The following is a 25,667-nucleotide window of genomic DNA, read 5'->3' as shown; positions in this document are numbered from 1 at the left end:
AAAAGAAAAGAAAAAGAAAATTAAAAAGATTTTTTTTCAAGAACAAGAACAAATAAGACAGGCTGAAGACATGAACATGTAAAATGTAGTGAAAAAATGAATATTTCGTTTTCTATTTTCCCCTGGGTCTCTAAAAAGGGGATACTGAAGTAGACCATTAATTTAGAAGTTTTTGTTGTTGTGTTGTTGTTGTTGTTGTTATTGTTGTTGTCGTTGTCTTAAGACAGGCTAGGAGAAATGACCCCGTTGCCCCTTTGGGCCCCGAGCCCCAAGCCGCAGGGGCTTAGGGGCATCCGCGGGCGAAACGCGCGGCCGGGCGCGGGGGCGGGCGGCGCGGCACGGAAGGGGTTAAGGCGCTGAGCGCGGAGCCATCTGGCCGGGTTGGCTGGTTATAACCGCGCAGATTATGTTCACGGGACTCAGAGTTGAAGGCTCCTCTCCCTACCGAGCAGCTCCGCGCGCGGCCCCGCGAGAGAGCCCGGCGCAACTACTTTCTTCCCTTTCCTTTCTTTCTTTCTTCTTCTCTTTTTTTCCCCTGCTGGGTAGTGGCGGCGGCGGGGTGGGGGAGACTTTGAATGACCGAGCTCGCGTCCACCTTTCTCTTCATGTCGACGTCCCTGGAAACAGTCACACGGATGCCATGGTTACTTCTGCCACGGTAAGGGGAGGCGGGCACGTTGGGTGGGCAGGTTCGAGGGTGAAGGCGTTAAGTGGGGAGATTTTCCTGTGGACTAGCGAGGGGAGACCCCAACTGCACCCCGCCCCCACCCCCATCGTGTCTCACTCACTCACTTTCCCGGGCTTGTGCCTTCCCCGAAGTTTGCGCTAGGATCTGCCCAGGCCGAGGCGCGACCGCAGTCACCCCCTCCCCACCACAAACATACACACACGGACACTCCTCCCCACCTCTTCTCCGGTCCCTCGGCTACCCAAAAAACCGTCCAGTATCTGGGAAAGTGATCAGGTTTAAGGGACCTGGATTGGGAATGGGGGCGGAGGCGAGGGGAAATAGGGACGACGGAAGGGCAGCAAAGGGATTCAGCAGAACCGCCCCCCCAACCCCCAACAAACACACCCGTCTCCTCCTACAAGAGAGGGCTCCCCGCGCATCCTGTAACAAAAGGGGGTGGCAGACGGATCCCGCGCGGGAAAGACGCGAGTGTGCCGCGGCTGTTCCCCAGCACGCGTTCTGTGGCCGGCTCCCCAGAGCTCGGGGTTCCCCGCACGCCTCCCCCTCCCCCGGCCCGGGAGTGGGCTGGGGGAGGGGACTCGGAGCTCACGACCGACCGGGAGGCAGGCTTCCCAGTTTGGGGAGTTGCAACTCCTTGCCTAGCGCGGTGTACCTGTCCTGGAGTACCCTACCTCTTCCGAAAGCTTTTCTTGGCAAAGGCCACGCACCCGGGGTTCGTGGTGGCCAGCGCCCACCCTGTGGCTACCCCACCCTGGGTCTCTGCGTAGATGTTGGAGCTCTGCGCGCAGCCCGCGCATCTGGGACCCCGCGGGGGAGCCGCAGGCACGCAGGCCAGGACGTCCCTGGGGAATTCCTCGCGATTTCTCCAGGCCAGCTCTAGGAATTTGAGGCGGAGGTGTGGGAAGGCTGGGAGACCAGGGACTGGCAGAGCTAGGTTGGAGTCAGAAGGACCCCGGGTGGGCCAAATTACCCCATTGCCCCAAAGCGCTGCTCACACTCTAAATGAGATCTGGGACGCTTGGGAGTTGAAGGTTCTGGAAAGGAAGGGTTAGGGTGGGGGAGGGGACTCTGCTTGTTGCTTTCTGGCACAAGTGGGTGCCCGGCGAGGAGGCGCTGCTGTTTGGGGGGCGGGGGGTGGGGTGGTTGGCTGCTTCGTTCCTCAGCTGCGCTTCAAATGCATGGAGCTGAGAACCTCGCGCTCAACCGGGTGAGGGCTGCCAACCGGTAAGGAGCACCCACACCCCCACCCCGCGTGTCTAGAGGTACTCCAGGTGGGTGAAAACATCGAACTAGACCGCCTCCTTTCGACCTCTGGCGGCGGATGGCAGGTTCAGAGTCAGAGTGGAGGCGCAGCCTGGACGCAGCATGAGCGCTGGGCTCAGAGCTGGAGAGCTGGGACACCCGCGCTGGGGGGACTTGTTTGTGTGTGAGAAGAGCTGAGGGCGGGAGCTGGGAGGGGTGGCCTAAACGGAGGTGGGTGTCACTCCTGGAGCCTCTTGTTTGTAACTCACCTACTAGAGAATATTCTGGACGACCTGCTTTTTCATAAAGAGATGCCCTCTCCCACCCTCCAGAACAGAGAGCAAGAGAAATATGTAAGCCCTCTGCCCTAAACATCAGGAGGGGAGAAAGTTGTAAGAGAGGGAACTTTGCAATCCCTTCTGTTTTTCTTACACTCAGAAATTCTCCAGCATATTCAGCTTACCCTCTCCAGCCCCCAATTCCTCCCTGACGTGCTGCACAAAGAAAGTTGAGAGGTAGAATTCAGGGGACAAAATCCAACCACCTCTGCCTTGGGCTCAGACACTTAGACCTGGGTATGGTGTTGGGAGTTGGGGGGAGACGAAGAGAAAGCAGGCTCTGTGAACAGTGTGGGAGGAAAACACCGAGTCTGCAGCAAGGAGTGTGTGAGATTTTGCCTTGGTAAGGACTGGCTTGTAGCTGGAAGTGGAAGACCGGGTTCTGTGTGAATGGGGTCTGCTTTCCTATGGCGGGAGATCCAGGTCCATTAGGTACTCTGTGTGGTCAGGGAGGAGGTTTCTGGAGAGTCTCGGCAGCAGGGTGTGTACTGCGGGTGGTCAGAGAGCCAGAGCTCTCCCCTGTTAGGTGTGCCGTGGAGGTGTATGTTTCTGGGGAGTCTGTTAGATGGGCATATGTGTGACTGGCAGGAGATGAGAGCATGTGGGAACATAGGTGTAGCTAATGAGAAATCTGTGCCTGTGAAGGGTGTCAGAGCAGGAGGAGAGGTACAGTGTGTCGAAGACAGATGGCTTGTGCAAGTCTGCACAGACACATGGAGTGGGTGTGGCATGGGAGGGCTGCTGTGTGGAGGAGCAAAAGGTGGACGTGTCTGAAAAGTTGGCCTCCTGAAGATTACCAAAGGGATGTGTGTGGGGGTGGGGTGGGGGAAGACTATCTGGGGAAAAGAGTGTGAACTTTAAGAGTGTGCGTGGGGAAATTTGGCTAGGATGGCACTGGGGTAGCCAGGGGATAGGAAAATGGGCTCAGGCACTCATTATGGAGAAAAAAGGCATTTGCAGAGGAGACTGGGTTGGTTTTTGCCTTCTGCCCCTCTGTACCTCCTCAGAGAGGAAAGAATTGGAGAAGGCTTAGAATGAGGGGTGTACATTTAAGGGGAAAAGTCATGTGTGTTGGCACTAGGTGAGGATCGGGGAGAATGTCTACTTAAGACTGCAGTGAGGGGAGGAATACATTTTGCACGCCTGGGGACAGAGACACGTGTTATACTATGCTGGATGATGGGTTGCTTATTTAATAAAGGAATTCATTGTCACCAGTTAATATTGATTATTAATTAAAATTTATGGAATGCCTACGGGATGCTGAGTCCATTGCTGGGTACTGGGGCATGGCACAGTGCCCTGGAAAAATTCCTTCTTGGACTCAGCTGACTGCTGCAGTTTTGCCAAGAGGAGCGAAGAGAGCTGGATGCTAGTCGAGGTTTCTTCAAGAACTGTAATTCAGTTTCTAGGGATGTTTATGGATCTTGGGGGCCAAAGGGAAGCTGACTTGAAATGTATCTGTGGTTAAGTAAAAATGGGGCATAACGATAGGGATGATGTATGGTTTTAGGAGAGTGAGAGGTGTGACTATTTCTTGTAGGAGGTATGGGCCGATGATCGGGGCAGGTGCCACAATTCAGGTCAGAAGGCAGGTCCTGATACAGCGAAGGATTGAGTTTCTGGGAATGTGCAGGTCTCACTAGCAAGAATGAGACTTGATATGTGGAGCTGGTGACAGAGAAGCTGGGATCAGGGAGGATGCGGGTTGAGAGTGTTTGTTCACTTTGATGTTTTCTGGGCTGTGCACATACTGCTAACCCAGTGTGCGTGTATGTGCGTGGGCTTGGGCACACGCATGTGCACAGTGTGAGGCTGAGGTTAAGTGACTGAGAGAAAGCTAGAGCCTGAGGGTTGGAGGCATATATGTCCCGGCCCTCGTGAGGGGGAGGGCATATGTTTTTGCAGGAATTCTTTGTGCCTGAGGAAAGATGAGAATTGTCTTGGATGCTCAGATGTGTTTTTTTTTTTTTTTAATTTATTTATTTGACAGACAGAGGTCACAAGCAGGCAGAGAGGCAGGCAGAGAGAGAGGAGGAGGAAGCAGGCTCCCTGCTGAGCAGAGAGCCCGATGTGGGGCTCGATCCCAGGACCCTGGGATCATGACCTGAGCCGAAGGCAGAGGCTTTAATCCACTGAGCCACCCAGGCGCCCCTCAGATGTGTATTTTAAGTGTAAAATGTATACCTAGAACAAGAGCTATAGGCTTCCAGGAGCATTTGGGAAGTGAAGGAAAGGTGAAGTCTGGTGGCGTTTGTGCCTTAGGACAGCTAGTGAGGTAACTTCCTCATACCACAAGGAGGGTGGGCTTCTGGCTACACATAGCAGCTTACCTGGACCAGGTCAAAGGGAACCTCATTTATTAGGTTCTAATCACACGAGGGCATATTATGGGGGAGACTTTAGTTGACTCCTGACAGTTTTAAATTTGTGACATCGGAGCTGTCGCTTTGAGGTCCTAGCTCCATTTTAGGTAAAACTCATCCATGTAATAAAGAATTGATAAAGGCTTGAACCATCGGTCTGAAGATCCAGTGGCACATATTTCCAAAGGTGCTGGGAATGCCTTGATTCCGGTTCAGCTGTGCCTCTTTGGAGGCAGGGTGACTTTGGGACAGTGTCCTAATCTCAGTAACGACTCAAAAAGGAGAAAAGTTCCCTCTTTTTTTCCCCCTAAGTTTTGAGTGCTTAGGAATACAAAGCTTTACTCAGAGGTGAAGTCTCGTTGAACATGGGCGTTAGCATGCCTGTGAATCATAATAAAAATGGGATCTGCACCCCTTCCCAAGTTGGCAGAATAGTCTTAACACCCACTGCATGTCTACTGCTCCCACACTGTGCAAAGAGAACTTTCTATAACTGCCTCAATTTACTCAACCCGATAAACCAAGGCAGCCTAAGCCTAGATTGCAGCTGATGGGAATCTGTATTCATAAAAGGTCCTTGAATGCTTCCAAAGAAAGGTGATCCCCAGATCCATGTTCTTGATGATCAGAGACATTTGCCTGTTCCTTAACATGAGCTACATAGACCATGACTTTGGAAACAAAGGAAATGGCCGCAGGCCTTGGCATATTTGAATAAAAGAGGAGCAAAGTCCAGCTATCCCGGGTTGCTGTGAAGGTCTGTTTTTCTCTAGACCGTGGGTCCTTGGAGGCAAGAGCCTGCCTGGTAAGAGGCTTTGGGTCTGCGGAGTGCTGTGCACCCGACACAGCACACGGTTACAGCACCTTCCCCCGGAGACAGAAACGGAGGCCCAGAGAGGCAAGGGAATCCACTGAAGCCTCCAAGTCCTCCCAGCAGTCAGCACGCGCTGTCAACTCCTGGCTCAGAGTCAGGCTCCCATCTTTGAGTTCAGTGGCCATAAATAGTCAGGAGCTAAGCTATTTCCATGAGGCACTAAACCAATTCTGTTGCTTTTCTTGGCGAGATTGGGCCAATTAAGTTGATTGGAAGAGGTCACTACTGATGGGTCTCACATTCCCCAGGCGGGACAGGCCGGCAGAGTTTAATTACATAACATTTCCCATCCCTGCAATTCCACTCCCAGATGGATCAGATGTTCAGGCCGCTCCACTTCCCCGCTATTCAAGAGCAGCGGCTTCTGCTCCAGGCTCCTCCAGACCTTTTCCTGAGCAGTTACAGGGCTCTGGCCCCAACTGGAGAGAATGTAAATCCTCGAGTTGGCTGAAGTGAGAGAGGGGAGTCAGGCCGACACAGAAGATCTTTAAAACCCACCACCCTGCCTGGAGACTTCACCAGCTGCTGTTTTACTCTTTAATGAGGCAGGCGGTTTCTGGCGGTGGAGATGGTGAACTAATGACCGTTGCTAGGGTTTTAGGTTTAGTTTTATTTAAAATCGGGTCCGTTGGAGAGGAACCAAATCTTATACTGGAGACAAGCATAAGCCCCGTGTGGTGCTGCTGATAAGGCCTGTGGATGTACTTTGTGCCTGGACAGACGTGTGCAGAGGGAGAAAGGAGCACGGGAGCATGTACACATGTACATGCTGGGGGACACATGAGCTCTAGAGTGGCCCTGGATGGGCAGGTGCCGTTTGCAGAGCTCTGTCACGGGTGGGAGGTACATGGCTGCCTGGCTCAGATTAGATGATACGTGGAGCTGGTGACTCTTGCTTCTTGCTGAAGGGCCAGCTTGTGGGAAAAGTTGGTAGAAGCTTCTTTCAGATCATTTGTATATAAGGATGGAGATGTGGGAACTTTTAAGAAGTATGAGGCCAGTAGAGATGGTATCTTGCTCTACCCTTGACAGATTGCTATTAAGATTAAGGCTGGGCAAAGATAAACCCTACAGAGAACTCAACTTCAGAACCTATGAAAACCCGTGCAGAGAGCCCAAGGTCATTAAAGCACTTTTTGTTGTTCATCGTTTTCTGTAACTCGGCATTTCATCCTACCTAAAAATGCCAAGGGACTAAAAAAGGCATGCACCTCTGGATAATGAAAATGCATTGGCTGTTTCATGTCCCCATCTATGCCTTGGTCCTTCTCAAGCAGTCTTAACTGGTAACTGCCAGAGGCTGTCTGTGGCTCTCAGCCTAACTCCATATCTCTGAGTATAAGTTTGATTTAGCTGGAGAAAGAACAGATTTTGAAGTGAACTTTGGTGTGGTCTGTTGTGATTGCTCACTTTTTAATAGCATTTGTAGAAAAGACCCAGATCTTTTATGGATTTGTTTAGTCAGGGATTTTTGAAAATCTTAAGGTTCCTTTAAGGTTCATTTAAGGCCAGAGCTGTAGGAGTGAACAATAGCTTACTGATCTCAAAAGATCTCAGACCAATGGGGTGGTATCAGGCAACACTGGGCAGCAGAAAGCCTGCTGACTTGGAGGTAGGGGATCACTCTTGAGACTGTCTCTGTCATTAACTAGCTGTTGTTATGTGTCCCTCGGCATTCTCACTGGGCCTTAATTTACCCATCTGTAAAGGAGGATCTTGATTTAGAAAACCTCCAAGTCCCATTGCAATTCCACCATCCTGGGATTCTGCCGTGGCACCATCCTCCTATACTCTGTGCCTTGCTTAGACTGCATCTTGGCACACCCTTAATGAACTCCCGCTTCTTATCCTTGGGAAATGGCTTAGTCAAAGGCAGAAAGGCATGCAAAGAATTTGCCATAGTGTTTTGTTTTGGCCAAGAATGCTCATGAAGTTGGCTTACCCTTCCCAGTGAACACAGAGTTGAGTGGAGTTGGGTTTGGCATGCAGGTAAGCCCGATGCTTATCAACAAGCTTCTACACGGAGTGCCTTTTAGTGTCAATGTTTCTGATTACGACAAGTACCCACCCTTAAGATGATTGATGATGATGATGATGGTGATAATGATGATGATGGGGATAGTTAATATCTGAATACTTACTGGGTACCAGGCATTATCACAAATATCGCATGGCATTATCTCAATGGCCAGGATAATCTCATTTCCAGATGGGAAGACGGAGGTTACCTGACATTGAGAGATATGGTTACAGTTATACAAATAGCTGTTGAGGCCTTCTATCCTGAAGCCTGTGGCCATCCCAAGTCCATCATCCACCAGTCAGATTGTGTTTTCTTCATGTGCAAGACAAATGTTGAGGCTTTTTAGCCACCTGCTGGCAAGCATGTGTCCGATCTGTCTTAGCTCCCATCAGCCCTCCCCCTTCACTTCCCGTTCTGTTGACAAGGGAATCTGCCCTTCCAGAATGGGGGTATTGATTTAAGCCACAATTGCCTCCTTGTAAACTCTATAAGATTGGAGCTGGACATCTGGTTTTGATCCACACGCCCACAAGAGGTGGTAGGTCCCAGCATTCTCGAGTCCTGCGATGAGGGTTGCACAAAATGTAAAAGAGAATCTGCGTGGAGAACATGTGGGTCCTTCAGAATTTGGAAAACGGCCTTCCTAATAGGCTCGTGAACTCCTTTCATTTACACCGGGGTCAAAGTGGTTGTAGATTTCTTGCTGAAAGTTTGGGGTAGGGGTTGCTGCTAATGCCTGGGATCCCCAGGCTCTGTTTGATGCACAGCAGTTGGAGACCCCCCCAGCCCTGGCACTTGCCTGCCTCATGCCTATCTCTGAGCAGTACCAGAAGTAGGGAAAACACAAGGATGCTTGGGGGTGCATGTTGCCATCTCTGAAGCCATAACTGTGGAGGCTCTTATTCTTCCTTCCCCCTCCACTGATTTTCCCATCACCACTCTCACTACCTCTTCAAGGCAATTAATGAGAATGACTTTGTTTGGTTGCTGGAAGGTATTTGCAGTGGCAGATAACTGTAGGACACTAACCTAAGGGCCTGTGAGATTGTAGGTGCTTAAAAATATGTGTTCATTGTATTTAGAATACTTTTTTATGTAGGGTGGTGCTTTTTTCTCTATAAGAGGACGTAGCCCTTTCATTATTTATTTATTTATTTATTTATGATAGTCAGGTCCTGGCGATGTACTGCCCCCATCTTTCTGTTTCTAGGTTCCAGACCCTAGAATTAAAAAATATTCTCCCCCCCACCCCCGGTTCTAAGTTATCCCTTAGGGGATATGTATCACGTTCGTAGTCTGGGATTCTTTCCATACCGTGTCTAGCAGGCCTGCTGCTCCTGGTGGCTCATAGGGCCTGTCCCTTGCTTCCACTGGGTTCTGGAGGAAAGTGCAGCTCTGGGAATCAGCTGGATGCCAACAAGCATGTCCCAGTTAGGAAGAAGCCCAGCTCTCCTGACACCTTACTTCTACCTGGAACAGCTTGCCCCATCTCTCCTGGCAAAAGAACTCAAACTAGCTGCATGACCTTGAGCAAGTCACTCTCCTTCCTTAGGTCTCTCTGTTTCCCCTTGTGGAACAGGAGTGAGCCGGACTCACTAGAAGGCCAAGGGCCCCTGCCAGTTGTGACAGTTCACATCTTCTGTGATTCTGCCGCTCCCTAACCCTCCCTGTGGTCCATGCCTGGGATTTCCAGGTATCCGTACTGGCCTGCAGGACTTATGTGCAGAGATGTGGAGGGGGTGGAGGAGGAAATTAAGTTATGTGATGCCAGATAAGTTATTGAACATACGGATGAGTGTATGTTTATAGTGTTGAAGAAGCAAGCTTGCCAGATTTGTGGCAGATCTTGGATTGGAAGTTGGGAGCGTAGGGAGAGGTTTATATGGAATAAAACCGTCTGTGGGTAGCAGAATTCAGTAAGCTAAATCCGAAGGATCCTAAGCTCTGAGGAAGAAGGCCAGACTCCGCCCTAAACTCCAGCAGAGATGAACTGTGCAATTTTGGGGGGGGGGGTCCCTGAACCCCACACCAGGTTTCACTTTGCTCAGGTTTTAAGTGAGATCACTGAGGACTACTACCTTTGGTGATCCCTAAAGTCTTTCCTTCCTCACCCTTTATAGTGGAAATCCGGAATTAGCAGCAGAACCTGGATGGCTGGATCGATAAGGGGATATGCCTTAAATGTAAAGGGAAATGTCCCTTGATTATAAGATATCGTGAATGGCAGAAATATAAATCTGTTCTTGAATTTAAGATGGCCCTGGAGGATATGTTCTGTCTTTAGAATGTCCTCCCCTCCTTCTTCACCAAGGATATGAAAATTATCCTTCACATCTTTGCTTCACCATTACCTTCTCTGGAAAGCCTCCCTGCATTCCCCCAAAGAGCCCGCCTCTCGCTCCCCAGCCTCCCTGTGTTATAGCACTTAACAGCCCAGGTTTTATTTGCATTCCTACCTTTCACTAGAATGCGAGCTCTGCGAAGAACGGATCTGGACTTTTCATCTTCGTGTCCCCCAACACCTTGAGCAGTGTCTGCTACAGAAATGTGTTGGGAATGCGTGCATGACAGGTCATCCGGGAGGCCAGACTGTGCAATGCTAAGAGCCGGGCTCAGAGAATGACGCGCCTGGCCAAGGGTCCGGGGCTGTGTTCTCTATGTCTCCTTTGGGCCTGTCCCAAGGCTGAGGTCATGATGCTCACTGTCTCTTCACTGGGAAAGGCTTTTCCTGCTCCCCTCCTAGACTCCCCACCCCATGTCTTCCTCTGCCAAGCTCATCTGCAAATTTGGGCTCTTGGTCACAGGTGAGTTGGGTGTCACTGCCTACAAATGAAGGCAATCCTTCTCTAGACACTTGGAAAATATATGTGCAAAGGTTATTTGAGAAACACCGCTTAGTATTGGGCCCTGTGCTAGCTGTTGGAGAAGATGCAGGTGAATGCCTTGCCCCTGACCTTGAGGATACAGGAGCTGGTGAGGGAGTCGGGTGCCCTATCATTGCCCTCCAGGGAGGAGCAGTGTGAGCACAGAACAGCACATGCCGGGCTCCTGCCCGGAGTGTTGTTTTTTAGTGTGAATGATGACTGGGAATCCTCTTGGTCAGGAGCAGTCATGCCTTCTGCAGGGCAGTGGCTCTCTTCATCCCCAAGTTCCTGATGCTTCATAGAGCTTGGGCCTGTGATTCTTCACGGGAAGAGTTTGTGGCAGGTGTGTGTGGTCCAGGTTTTGGGGCTGGGTAGATGTGTAAGTGCATGTGCTCGCAGGTGTGCTTTTCAGAAGTCTTCTGGCTCCCGGGTCGGGCCCGCACAGACAGGGGTGGTGCATCTATTGGAGAAGCTCACTGCTTCTCCTGACAGTCTCCATGCGTAGCTCCTGGCACTGTGACCACTTCTGACACAGGGACAGACTGCCATCTACTGTCCACTTCTGTCCGCTGAGTCCCTCCTGCTCAGTGAGAACCTCAGCATTTTTTTTTCATATCCTGTTTTCAACTGGTCCAGATACCACTAGACAGCAGATCCTTACTAATGCTTTCTTTGGATTTTATAAGGGTCCTTTAAAAAACAACAACAACAACCTAACATATCTGTTGGATGTTTCTCTTAACCACTAAACAAAAGTGTTACTTTAAGAGGGCCTCTGGCCTCACCTGTCACTTCTCAGCCACCATGCTGGGTACCCTGGGGACCGCCAAGGTCTGAAAGGCAGGGACCCTGCTTTCAAGAACCTTGCAGTCTGTTTGGGAGTCTGGGACAGATTGCAGACTAATAGACCAGTGGGGGTGGTTGAGGGGGCAGGATATGTTTGGTAAGCGGCACGTAAGTGGCAGGGATCTCAGGGGCTTTGAGAGTCTGGAGGAAGGAGGAGTCCTTGTAGACTGGGCTGATCAGAAAGAAATGTGGAGCAGCATGACCCACCGGGTCTGCTGTAACCACTCCAGGGGTCAGCAAGAGCATCCTGAGGGAGCCCTCTGTGTCGTGGCACAGGACTGAAAGTTCTGAGACCTACAGGGCCACCATGTGCCCTGGGGCTGTTGGGCTTGCTGGGCCTCCCATCCCATCCCTAATCCTGCCCCCCATGCCACTCTTGCATGCAGTGGGAGGTGGCTCCTGGGTCCAGCCTGTCAGGAAGCAGCAGCACCAGAGTCCCACTTGGATTCTGTGCAAGGAGGGGCACCTCGAGATGTGGCCCTGTCTGTCCTGGTGGGCCCCCACATAGTGCGAGAGACCACACTTCCCAGGGGAGTCGTGGGGGCAGCACGAACACAAAGGCCAGGGGGTAAATAGCTTCTTGAGTCGTCTGCCCTGTTTCTCCCCCAACTCCTCTCCTGGACCTTCCTTCTGAAGATCCATCCACTCCCAGTGCCTGAGTCAAAGATAGCGCCCCCCACCCGAAAGCCTGTGTCGGTCCCCTAGCTTTGGTCACAGGTCCAGTGTGGGAGTCCGTCACGCTAGAATCCAGGCTTCGCTTTAATGAAGTTGTTGTTGTTGTTTCTAACTCTGCACGCATTTTCCATGGTTGTGGATTAAAATGGGAAAAAGTTGTTTTCATCACTTCACCCTCATACTCTTTTCTCTCTGTCTTAGCATTTAAATGGTCACCAAGGAAACGTTCAATTCGTTTCATGTTCTTGTATCTCAGAGTGTATGTGTGTGTGTGTGTGTGTGTGTGTGTGTGTGTGTGTCTGTGTGTGTGTGTGGAATAAGAGAGAAAGATATTTTAGATTGTGGTCTATTAGCAAGTCTAGGAAATCAAGTTGAATGTGGTTGGGTTACTGGCAGAGAGACCTCAGCTTGTCACTCTAATCCTCCGACGTTCCCTTTTTACTTTTTGGCTCTTGTATGAATCGGGAATATGTCTTCCCAGCGCCCCCTTCGGTGTTTACATCTCCTTTTGGGGGCTGCTGTATAAAGTTACCGTCTGTCTGCTGCAAGTTTCCTGAGTCATTTGGGGGACCACTCGACAGAGGCACCGTCCAGGATAGAGCCATTCGAGAAGGTCCGATTTTTTACTAAAATGGGAAAAAAATATGAGGGGGTTGGAAAAGGATTCCGGTTGTTTTTCGTGTGCTTTCCTGGGGCACGGGCATGTCTGAGACTCTTGTCCAAAGAGAAACAGTGAGCAGGGGCTACAGTAGAGATAGAAAAGAAATTTCCTCTGAGAGCAGTTCCAAGCCAAACAACTCCAGGAAATAGCGGGGAGGCTTTCTGCCGGCGTGTGATGTGATTTGTGAGCATCCGTGAGGGCAGGAGGGATGGGGGGAGAGAGTTCCAGGTGAGGAAGCAGGTGGAAAGAGGCCACAAGGTGAGAAGAGCAGTTAGAACTGAAAGAAGCCCGAGTATGTGGTGCACAGGGCAGCCTGGGACGAGGGGTACAGAGAGGTGTGCAGGAGGCAGGAGCCGATGGGGGCTCCCTTTTCCCCCAAGGGTGATGGGGCACTACTGAAGACTTGGGGTCACCCCTGGAGAGGCCACAGTTAGGCTTTGGCTCCAAAGAGGAGGATCACTCTGGCTCTTAATTTATAGCTACAGTGAAAGAATGACTGTTGGTTGGATTGATGGAAGAATGAATGAGTGAGGGAACACGTGAATGAAAGGCAGAGCGGGAGCGTCAGGCCTGATGTGGGCTCTGGCTACTCTGACTTGTGCTGGCTGGGGGAGAGAATGCCAGTCCTGGAAGGGATTGCGGGGGTGGGGGTGGGGGGACACACACAAACAGAGTGGCTTTGACTGCAGGGGAACAAAAACTAGGCTTAGGAACTCATAATGCTCAGAATTTAGGATGGTTGGCAGGGTTTCTTTTTCTACGCATTTCCTTCTGATTTTTGTTTCATTGACAAGAAAGAAAGTGGCCTTTGGAGTGGCACCCCTGAAAATATGGAACTGTGACCCCAGAGGGGGCCGCTTGCACAGACCTTTTCCCAGGCGCAAAATGGAATGTGAATAGATGCTAAGGTTTGTGGGTCCCGGAGTCCTGAAGATCAGATCCACCTGTAGATGATTCTTATGGCTGTGTGTGTGCATGTGTGTTTCAGAGTCTCCTGAAAATACCCCAATCCACAGAACCTCTTTGCCAGTATTGAATCTGTACAGAGTTCTTTGCATGGCCATACTGTTTTTAGGATATTAGAAGAGAGTCTGTGTGACAGTGACCCAGATGGACACTTGGCACGCCACCCAGTGACTTGGGATGTGGAAATGCCAGAACTCCACTTGGTAAAGCCAAAGGGAACCTCAGGTATCATCGTCTCAAAGGGTTTTGAGGCAGCTCATCCCATGCTCTTGTGGTTCTGATCTCATTTTGCACTTGATCTTTCAGCTTTGGCTCAGTGGTGGCTCTGGATGATACTCCAGCCAACCGAAGTTGAAAATCTTGGGTTGGGACAGAGGCATCAGCACTTCTGAATGCTCACCAGGTGATTCCAACAGATGGCCAAGTTTGAGAACCACTGACTGACAGTATCATCCCATACTGCGCTGTCTGTGCCCATCCTCACGCTTGGGGTCCTTCCAAGACGTCTTCACCTAGTTAAGGATGGTTAGCGAATTTGAGCTGAGCTCTCCTACACCCTAACTACTTTGCATTTGCCTTAGAAACTGGATACCTGGAGGGCAGATCACGGGTCATCAGTGGATAGCGAAGCCCCCACTACCCCATCTACTGGAGGGGGTGTTTGAGGATGAATGGCGCAGAGCAGGAGAAAGAAGCAGAGACCAGCATTCCCAGGACATGAATGCTGTGCAGGCACTTTTGTAAAATGTCATCTCATTAGTTTCCCCAATAGCCCTCAGAGGCAGATATTATACCAGGTTTCCATAGTGCATTTAAGATGCAAAATGGTTTGTGGTCTCTGAATGATCAGATTTCTTGCACTGGTGCTTCCTGGGAATGTGCATACCAGTCAGAGACCTTCCTTCAGGCTTAGCCGGGAATCAGGGCTGCTGATCTCCGCACTGAAGGCTTGAGGGAAAGGAAGCCTCTCACTCCCCTCTCACTGTGCCATCCAGCCCTAGTGCTTATCTTGGGATGGGGCTTCCAGGAGGCACAGCCTGAGGCCATGCCTTCACCAGTTGCTCTCTGTGTCCAAGAAAGTAGTTGTTCTCTTCCTTGACATTTTCTTGTTGGGAAGCCAGGGCTCGCAGGAGAGCCAGGGAGCAAAGGGTCAGAGAAGGAAGCTAAAAACCAAGGTTTGAAAACACGAATAAGGCCTGCAAAAGTTATGCTTCCAACCACATAGTCCTGAATTGTAAAGTGGACCATCTGGAATCATCGCAGTCTCTGGGTTTCTCGTTTACAAAAAGATATTATTGGGTAGGCGGTCAGGCAGGCTGGGGCTGGGCGTCTAACACCCATGGTTAAGTGCGGGCTTCCGTATGTGTTTTGGACTTGGGGTTCTCCGGGTGGCGGAGAGTGGCCTAAGGATGGTATAGGAGCTACAATGCAGTGGAGTGAGCCACGCTGACCATATGTGAAGACTGGGAAGGTGGTTCATAGGCGGAGGGCAGATTTTGGTGTGACCGCAATCTGCAGCACCGGGCAGTGAGGTGGGGACAGGCCTCATCCTGCACAAGGGACTGCCAAAGGATTGCACTGCCACAGCCAGAGACAAGCCCTGCAAAGAACAGTGGAGGCAGGAAGCCCGGGGCTGTCTCTCTCTGTGTGTAGCAAGTGGATGGAACTGAAGTCATTCTTGGCAGTGTGTAGCTGTCACCATTCCCCCCGCCCCCAACCTAGCAATCACCTTCAACAGTGGCCTTTTTTTTTTTTTTTTTTTTTTTTAAGTCAAAGGACAAGAATGTTTCAAAGGCGAGAGATGAGCTGAAGCATTTATTTCTGGACACGAGGCAATTTATTTTGTTTTCCGATATCCAGTCTAGACTGTGTAAATAAGGGATCATGAACTGAGTAGAAAGTTGACACTAGTGCTGAGGCATATGAAGTACATTTGGCAGTAAGAGCAGATAAGAGTAGTGAAGTCGTCTCCCTCCCCCCCACCCCACCCCCAGGATCATGCAGGGGAGCTTCAAGAGAAAATGCTTCTTGGGCTATTTCTGCCTTAGGGGGAGTGGTGAAGGGAAGTGAATTATACCCAGTTCTGTTTCTACTTCTGTCTGTCAATCGCTAATGGTCACAACCTCTTGGAGCCTTAATTTCCTCTCTTGTAAACTGCAATAATGAACTCTACCTACTGAAGATAATTAATGCAGGGTTGCTGATGAGATAATGCATAGGAAAGTGTTTTGCAAGCTGTAAATTACTTTACAAGTATATGTTATCGTTAAACTGGTATATTCTTATGCTAATAGCACATTGTTCTGATTGAAAGGTGGCTCTCCTCCAAGTCAGGCTGGGGGAACTCCCAGAAAAAAAGACCCTGCAGCACCTGGATGTTCCTGCAAACCTTGAGAGTCTGGGAGGTAGCCTTGGGGGGCACCGTGAGAAATGGGAAGGAATATCCCAGGTGTGGCTTGAAAGAATCGATGTATTAATTTACATCTTTCTGATGCTGCCACCTGCGGTATAAGCTCAGGGTCCTGCCATTCATGAGGGCTGGCTAGTGGGGCAAAATGATAAGAATGGACACAAGGGGCACCTGGTGGTTCAATGGGTTAAAGCCTCTGCCTTTGGTTCAGGCCATGATCTCAGGGTCTTGGGATGGATCCCCATGTCCCCTTCTCTCTCTGCCTTCCTCTCTTCCTACTTCTGATCTCTCTCTCTCTGTCAAATGAATAAATAAAACCTTAAAAAGAAAAAAAAAAAAAAAAAGAATGGACACAAGCAGGGCAGTCAAAATGTCATCTAGGAAATCTGAGTTCATTTCAGTGCAGGTCAGTCACCCCGTTTGTGTCTGGCTGCTCGCTCTGTGTGATTGATATTCCCTCCTCAAGGATATCTGCCAAGATACATCAAGTGTATCTGCCCAACAGAACTTCCTTTCCAGCGCCATCTTGGATCTGGCTGCAGAGCTCATGGTCGACACGACTTTCTGGTGTATCTTCTTACCATTGTGAAAATCTCCTTGCAACATGCTATTCTCATTTTGTGGATGAAGCACCTTATTTTTTCGAGATTATAAAATATTCACAGTCTCCCTCCAATTGCTTGTTTTGTCCATAATTCATTTTCTTGATTGATTGTATATACATAAAATAGAAAAATGATATTCCAAAGAATTCTCCTTCTCACTCAATTTCCTGATTCCTCTTTTAATGCCTTCCTTGGGTTTGAGTTTTTCTGGTACCAGTTTGCTGTTTTCTTTTCCTGATGCTGGCTTTGGGGACTCAGTCCCAGCACCCCTGAGATCATGACCTGAGCCAAAGGCAGTCGCTTGACAGACTGAGCCACCCAGGTGCCCCTATGTGTATGAATTTGATACAGGAGGAGGAGGAGGTCTTCAGGAGGGGATACCATCTGCCATCTTGAAAGGGATTCCCCTCAAAGTTCTCAGAATGCTTCTGCCAGCAGAAACATCAAAGCCCATCATTGCAGTGGAAGTGATGGGGGTTAACAGCTAAGACATCTTAGCAGGGTGCTCGCCAACAGCGGGGTGCTAGAGGGGTTACACAGGCAGAATTGTTCTCTCAGCTGTGTATGTCCTTGAAAGTAGACCCATCAGCCCAGTTTTAAATCCCAGCTTCACTTCTTAGCTGTGCAGTCTTGACGGTATTGACAAGATTCTGTTGGTTTTCTTAAGTATGAAGGATATCATCACATTGTTGGAAGGGCTAAATGAGACATAGAATGTGGCTCTCTGAGTCTGGAACACAGTCAAGGTTCAATAAATGTTAATTATTTACTATCATGATTTTATCTCGAATGCTGCTAAATAACCCAAAGGAAAAACGTAACTAGACACAGTGCCATCTTAGGGACCCAAGAGCAGACACTACCAGTGGGTTTCCTAAGACATTAACCAAGATTCCTGGAGGCCATTCTCTGCAGGATCATGTGGGCTCCACTCTCCATGCATTCGTACCCCGCACCATTCAAGACCCAGCAACAGACTGTCCCGGGGCCCCCATCGCAGATTCCTTAGAGAGAGATTCTGACCGGCCCAGCTCAAGTCAGAGGTTTGTGCGAGTTCATGAGCCGTGGACCGGGGAGCAGGGTCATGTCATGTAGTCCATAAATAACGTCAGAAGCCCAGCCTTTCAACAAAGATGCGGCTGTTCTCAGAGCACAGGCCTGTGGACTGAGCATTTACTCCCCAAATTATCCATTAAAATGGTCAATAAATCATGTCAGAACTGAAAACAGCAATGAGGCGTGTGAGGCTTCTCAGGTGACGATGGATGGGGACAGGCGGAAGAGACCAGTCTCTTTGGGACGGCGCACCACGCCTACAGCTGAACTGTAGTTAGGAGCGTCCACACCAGGGAGGAGAGAAGCAGTTAGCAAAATGCAGACAAATGTGACAAATGAGCAGATCACGCAGAGTATCCTGTTAGGAAAAGGACCGCTCCACATTTTCCTGTAGGACATCTGTCCAGCCACATGCTTAACGACCATCCCTGGTCTTTATCTTTGGGTAACCATTCAATCAGGGCCTTTACCTGAGTCGACCAGCATGAAATGCATTCTGCTTGTAGTTTAGGAAGGCTTGGCGAGGTTCAGTGAGGCGGACCCTTCCTTCTCCCTCACCCATGCTGTGTAGCCCTGGGAGCCCTGGGGCTTGCCTTCCCGATGCTCAGCTTCCCTTCCCAACCGCAGAGCTGAGAGTTTCCCTCTGAAGATCCCCTGGGCTCTTCTCAAAAGCACAGTGCCTCACGGTATAGGAGTTCCCAATTGTGTGAGACTTTTAATTCCCTATATTTTCCAAGCTGAATATGGGATTAACAATGAAGGCCTTAAGAATATCTCAAATGGCAGATTCAAATCCTTAAACCCTAAGCAAATAAGATAACCAGTTTCTGATCCCCAAGGAGAGTTTTTAATGGGATAATTGTGTTCAGGATTGATTTGCACTTGGGGTCGTGGAACCAAGTATCCCATGGTGCTAGGTGCTTTCCCTGCACAATCCCAGTCCCCACAGCAACTAGACAGGACACCGAGACATAATTCCCCCCATTTTACAGATGGGGAAACTGAGACTCAGAAGTAAAGAAGACTGCCCAGTGGGGCCTTGAGCAGAAGCAAGGTCTGACTCCCAGCCCCACAGGCTACCCAGTGACCCATGCACCTCCTCGATCAGGATGACAATGGTTGTCTGTCTGGCTTCCTTCCATTCGTCCATCCTCTCCATCAAGCCACATACCTTTCTGTAAGAGGTACACAATTTCACTGGATTTCATGTGAAATTCTTTTATTGTAGCCTCTTATCTAATTGTTAGATTAACTTTTGAGTGGACTTCCAAAGTCTCAGCCCTTGTCTTTCCTCTCACTCTTCTCTCCATTTCCTACATTAGGTGGGATTTTCTTGGTAATGAACAACTTTGTTGATTATGGAAGAAAAGAGTAGACATATCCCATACTACCCAACACTTGTGTGTTGGGATAAATAAGGTACAGTAGAAGACTCTCTCCGTGCTTGCACCAAATACAGTCCAGACTCCTGGAAAGTGACTTGCTTGTTCCTCCATGACACACTCTGTCTGCCTCTTTGGGGTTTCTCACAGCCATGCTTTCATTGCATTTCTCCCAAAGCTTAGGGTTTCTTCCCACCTTTGTTTGCCTTGCTGACTGTGAGGTGTGCTCATGCAGGAAATGTTCCCCGAGGCCCCAGACAGATCTCTGGTTTATCATTTACTGCGTTACTACCTCAGATCGCCCCACAAATATGATGCTCATGTGTCGGTCTTCCCCGTGCGTCCTTAGGATCTTTGCAGGTAAGAGCCCTGTGCTAATCATATTATATTCACCAGGACCTAATTCCAGTGTTCAAGAAACGTTGGTTACATTGAACTGGACCCCAAGCAAACAAACCTAAAGTAGCCCAATGGGTAAATAGAAATTGGCAAGACTCTTTTCAGCTCCGCGAGATCTATCTTTGTTGAGCACATCTTTGTGGGAAGGTTTGTGGCCATTTTTAAAAGCCTTCTGTTCTCTTCAACTACATAACTTTAAAAAGAGCTACGAAATCATGGCTTTCGATTTCTGATCTCTAGGAATGTCTTTCGGCATTAATATTGATATTAGAAAGCGCTCTGCTGGCAAGTAATTCCTACACCAGTATCCCAAAAGATTTTTCTATCCAGAAACATTTAGTAAGTGCCTTCTGTATGCTGGGCACTGTTTCTGATGGAGTAGATAGAGCAGTGAATGGGAAAAATTAACGCTCTGCCCTCACGGAATTTACATTCCAGGGGAGAGAGCCCATAAATGCAGAAACAAACAAGCATATAAGTAGATCCAAAAATGACATTTTCGTATGGGGATCAAGGCCACAGTGGACAATAAAACAAGGAGATGTGAGGCAGGGGAGAGGGAATTTTTGATTGGTATGTTCAAGACACAGCAGGAAGGCTGGGACAGAGAGCAGCAAGAGAGGCCAGCCAGATCATGTAGAGCCTCATGGGCCATTTACAGAGTTTATTTGTATGATGAGTTGAAGCATGTAATGAGAAGCCAGGACCTCCCAGTGCCCCTGGCAAATATGTTGGGAAGCCAGAGTTTTTTCCCCTCTCAGGTGTAATGAAAACCCACTGGAGGGTTTGGAGCAGGAAATAATGTCATCTGGTTAACCATTCTAGAAAGTTCCTCTGCCTACCTTGTTGGGGGGCAAGCTGCAGAGGCAGTGAGACCATCAGATACCAACATGGTCCAGGGTGAGAGAGGTGGTGGCCTGGGCTTCGGTGGTCTTGAGTGAGGTCGGAGGAGCCAGATAATTGGGGATCTGTTTTAGAAGGAGGGATGGAAGGATTTGCTGATGGACAAGCCGTGGAGGGTGAGGGAAAGCAAGCTGTGATGGAAGAAGGGGCTGTCAGAGCCCCAGCACCATGGTTCTTGTTGACTTCTGGAGGCCTACTGAAAAAGCTTGCTTTCCATGCCTGAGACTGTGTGTGCCCCTAGCAGGAGCCCAAGAGAAAGAAAGCAGTCAGAATGTTCAGTATGCATCATTTCTCTCCTCTGAAAAATGAACTCTGCTCAGTGACCTAATGGGCATAAATTCTGGTTCTTAAAAAAAACACTCATTCGGCAGCGAGCTACTGAGTGCCTGATATGGTAAGGTATTGTGTCCTGCGTTGTGGGGAATACAAAAATGTGTGGTTCCTCACCTCTAGGAATGTTGAGCACATCTCTGGAAATGAGACATCCCCAACTAAGTAAAACCAGAGAGAAAGGATTAAGGCAATGGGCGTTTGTTACGTGGAGGGCAGTTAGAGCTCCAAGGACATTGGGTAGATGATTGAGGACCCCTGGCTCAGGCAAAAGAGTTCTAAGGGGTAGATCTGGATAGCACAGTCAGAGACACAGCGGTGGGGAAAAGCACACAGTGTTTGGGGCTTGAGCGATGTGCCCGGAAGAGAGAGTTCATGCACAGCCGTAAGAGAAGCTATGTCTCAAGGTACATTTCTCCCCTAGCTGGGCACTATAGTTTGGGGGAAAGGGCAGATTGCATCCCCTCATGGCCCCTCTCTTCCCTTTTTCTGGTTTTGGTTTGCATTATTTCCCCCTTGGAGCATTCTTTGAACTTTCTAGAAACTCCTCCTGGGTCTTCTCATCTGGTCCTAGTTTAACACAATGCTCCATCTCACGGGTTCCTGCTCTGGAGCTTGTAGTGTTTTGAGATTCGACTTTCCTGAATCCTCCGTTGTATTCAGCCCTGTGTTGCCCTCCCCGTCCCAGGAAAGGAAGGGCATAAGCATAGCAGCAGACTTCACAGAAAATCCTAACACTTCTGAGTCCTGAGTTAGAGCCAGAGCTCTGCCAAACTTGGCTTTACAGAGAGAAGAGGAAAAGCACTAACAAGCTATCCTCTTTGATGTCAAGTGCAGACAAATCATTTGGCTCCTCAGAGGTCCACCAAAAATAAGCTACTGGTCTGTGAAACCCTGGGATAATCCATCTGATTTAAGCTCTGCATTTAATTACTTAAAACATTCTTGCACACACATATGCTGGCGTTATGTACATACAAATACACACCTCTCTCTCTTTGTGCCCTTTGTGAACTTCTCATGACTTCTCACCTCTCCAGGAGGCTAGAATCCAAGGCTTGTAAAATGGACTTCTGGAAAGCTTTTCCTTCTGACTAGCCAGGACACCATTTCTTTCCTTCCTCCCTCAGAGAATCCTTGGCCATTGGCCCAGTGGTTGGGCCATGGGTCAGAAGTACCCCTGTATTCTGGGGGTTCTTCCTAAAGTCCGTGTGAAAATCTGCACAGTGATCTATAATCTGGGACCGCCAGGCTATGGGAGAACTCCATGTGAATCTTTGACCCATCTCCTGACTCCCTCACAGCCCTGGGCGCGTGGAGACTTAGACAAGCTACAGGCCTCCTTTCCCTTGACCTCTGACATCCTTAGAGAGACATGGGGGAGGAAATGACGGCAGAGCTGCAGGGACGCCGGTGAGGCTCCCTGGATCGGGTGCCTTTTGTTAAATCTTGAAGTGGGAGAGACTAAGGGGTAGATACTGTCCTTGTTCAATGATAACAGAAATGATCAGGGATTCCTCCGACTTCTTCTGGGGTTGGAAAAACCCCAAGGGAGAAAAATTTTGCTCTTTGTCGTAGTCGGGAGGAAGCTCAATACCCTACTAGAGTTGGTGGGTTGATGTTTCCTCATTACTGGGGATGAAGCCCCATTGGCTCTTCAATTTGTGAATGGCTGTGACCATTTCTTACAATTCCCTGTGTCATCACTCGGACAAGAGTGGATCTGACTCTTTTAATCTCAAAATAATGGCAATTGGTAATATCTATTGAAGTGGGAATCGTGCTCAGTGCCTTATGTGTGACCTCACAAATCCTCCCAAGTACTTGATGAAATAGCTATTTTATTAGCCCCATTCCATTTTGCAGACAAGGTAACTGAGGCTTGGGCAGATTTTTCTCTGTTGTTCCTAAGATCATCTGAGAAACTACATGTTTTACTTGTTTTTTCTAATGTATTATCTTTTTGTCCCTATTTTCTTTTTTTTAAGATTTTATTTATTTATTTGAGAGAGAAAGAGAGAGAACAAGCACAAGCAGTGAGGGGAGAGGGAGAAGCAGACTCCCCACTGAGCAGGGAGCCCGACATGGGATCATGACTTGAGCCGAAGGCAGAGGCTTAACCAACTGAGCCACCCAGGCACTGCTCTTTTTCTCCCTTCCATATAAGTGAATTCCATGGGGGCAGTGCATTTTTGCATCCTGGCTTCATTGTCTATCCCCAGGACCTGGAGTAGAACATGGCACAGAGTAGTTAACTCAGTAAATATTTGTAGAACAACCACATAACTCATCTGAGGTTAAATGGCTAAGGAGTGGTGGCACCAAGCTTGGAATCACTCTTCTGATTCCAGAGTCTGTGCTGCTAACCACTATTTCAGGCTGCCTTCCTGTTTATTTACAATTTCCCATCTTCTGTTCTGCCCACCTCTCTAGCGCCTTACCCCTTCTTGCCCTAGCTGCGTAAATGACACCGCTGTCATTTACTAGATGCAGTAAGCTACAGTCCCTGGCCACAGGGTACCCTGAGCCCACTTGGCCTCCTGAGCAGGATCCTTCCTTGAGTTCCTGTCAAATCAGCAGGTGTCATTAATATACATATGTGTGTGTGTGTATGTATCTATATATCTATTAATATATCTATTTAATATATCTATAATATGTCTATAATATATCTACATGCTTTCATCTAACTGGAACACAAAAACAGTGCTCTCCTTAATTCAAAGTTGTGGTTCTTCCTAAATTAAGATCAGAAACAAAGAAATACCATGCTGATGGAGACCACTCGAATGTCCTCTTCTTGCCCCCAGTTGGTGGAAAGTAGATGAGACAGAAGCCAAAAATGACAGCCAAAGCTTTTTGGGACCCTCCCAAAGTAGTTACAACATACGACATTGTTTTCTGATGATGAAACAAGTACCTGTTCTAATGCATGATTTCACAAGAGACAATTAGGAAGATGTTAGGATAAATGAAGAGGAAGACAGTTTCTAGTAGGTACCCCCTGCAGCCCTGTGTGCATGCATGTGTGCACCTTTATGTGTCCTTGTGTGTGTGTGTTTCCTTTTCTTAGTAAGGGAGCTCATCGTACTTGATAAACAGATTTAAGTGGGATTTCCCACCTCTACATATCATATGTGTCTCCCCATATCTTCAAGTGTTCTTGTGTAAGACGAATTTCACTGTGTGTCCCTCCGTCATGCACCATGTTTGAACTATTTCACTGCTGCTGTGTATTTTCATTTTGGCCACTGTTTTTATATTACAGTTAACCATCCTTTTATATAGACTTTTATACACATATCTGGTTATTTTCTTAAAATAGATTTCTAGAAGCTACCTTTCTGGGCTTAAAGATATTAACATTTTTTTTAAGGTGGTCATTTTCAGAAGGTGTATCAGCTCCAAGTGAGGAGTCTGAGATGACGGTTATCACAGGGCAGCAGAAGGCTCACAAGAAAGCCTGTCCCCTCGCCCTTCACACCATTAGCTTGCTCCTTCTGGTGTATGTGCGTTCCTGATCTAATTTTTGGATGGTTCTCCTCTTGTCTTCTCTCCCCACCCTACCCGCCACCTTTCTGCTAAGTGCACCTCTCCTGCCGCACAGTGGGGAAGAACTGGGATGCGGGAGCCAGGCTGGCCCCGTCTCTCACTAGCTGGGCGACCTTGAGCGGGTTAGTTTCTGCCAGTCATGCCCATTTTCCTCTTCTATGATTGAAACTACGTCATCAGATGGAGTGAGGGCCAGATGACCGAATCCACGCAAAATGCTTCAAACAATGCCTGGCTCACAGGAAGCCCTTAATAAGTGGCAATTTATTAAATAAATCTCAGGATGGATAAATCAGTAACAGACTGTCACTCCTCATGTCTGTGCCCATACTGTTTCGACTTGTAGAGTCTGTTGCAAGTGCGTGAGCACCGCTGTGTGCTTGTGACTTGCTAGCGACTTTCTCGGGTCCCTAACACCGGTTCCCGCCTCCCTTTCAGGTTTTTTTCTTTCCTTCTCTCTCCCCTCCCCTTAGACACCCCTTATTTTACAGAGCCTGGGCTTCTCGACGCTTCCTGATCTACCCACGCGTGCATGCTACTCCTTCCTCTTGGACTCTCTCTCCTTATCAGTTTGTTTGTTCCACTGAGGAGGAATCAGAGCCTGGCCGGCAGCTTTTCCAGCTGGCTGTGTCTGTGTGCTGCACCGTAGGACCACTCTCGCTATTACTCGGAAACCTCTTAGATCTGTGTCGAACTGGCTTCGTTCTCCCAGCAGATGTGTGGGTAGTTGGATGATTTTCTCATCCCGTTCGCCTAGCCCCACGCCCCTTCCGGTGCCCCAACTAGTTTGGGGTCTCTGCCCCAGCTGACCATAGACCGGGGACATCTGTCCTGAAGCGGTCATCTGCTCAGCAACATCAGAGGTGGCGTGTTGATGAGGATTTCCTTGGAGCGGCTGCTCTTAGGGGTGGAGGGAGATGGGAGTGTCAGCTGAAGTTTCTTAGACGGGTCCTAGGAGCCCTGTGGATCCATGATATCCGTGATGGGGCTTTTACTCTGTGGCGTGTTGATAAAAACTGAATTGTCTGTGTGGACCACGAAGTGAGGCCCTAGGGTAGGGCAGGCTGCCGAGGAAGATTACCTGGGAAGTACCGTTTGAGTTTCCCAGGTGGCTTAAAACAACAAGAATGAGTTGCCTTACTGTTCCGGAGGCTCAGGGTCCAAACTCAAAGTGTTGGTGGGGCCTTGCTCCATCTAGAGATGCCAGGGAAGGAACTTCCCACGCCTTTCCCTCAGCTTCTAGTAGCCTGATGTGTCCCTTGGCTTGTAGATGCGACACTCAAATCCTTGATCTTTATGGCATTCTCCCCTGTGTGTTTTCACACTGTCTTCCCGCTGTGCATGTCTGGCTGGGTCCCAATTTCCCAATTTTATAAGGACACCGGTTATGTTAGGACCCACTCCAAAGACCCCACTGTCACTGGATTACCTCTGTAAAGACCCTATTTCCGAATAAAATCATATTCTGTGGTGCTGGGGATTTC

General features: G+C 49.0%; 1 protein-coding gene across 1 annotated transcript in view; it reads left to right on the top strand.

The window, feature by feature from the left end:
* The first annotated feature begins 310 nt into the window (after positions 1-310).
* The window catches only part of NTF3 (neurotrophin 3), a 67,492-nt gene continuing 42,135 nt past the window's right edge, over positions 311-25,667 (top strand). The window contains exon 1 of the mRNA XM_082738233.1: positions 311-658. Within this exon, the coding sequence (XP_082594359.1) occupies positions 407-658 (252 nt within the window). The 5' untranslated portion in view covers positions 311-406. The remainder of the gene's footprint in view (positions 659-25,667) is intronic.

The sequence above is a fragment of the Mustela nivalis genome, assembly GCF_964662115.1.
Source record: "Mustela nivalis genome assembly, chromosome: 7".
Classification (NCBI taxonomy): domain Eukaryota; kingdom Metazoa; phylum Chordata; class Mammalia; order Carnivora; family Mustelidae; genus Mustela; species Mustela nivalis.
Note: the sequence above shows the minus strand (reverse complement) of the source record. Positions and strands in the feature narration are given on the sequence as shown.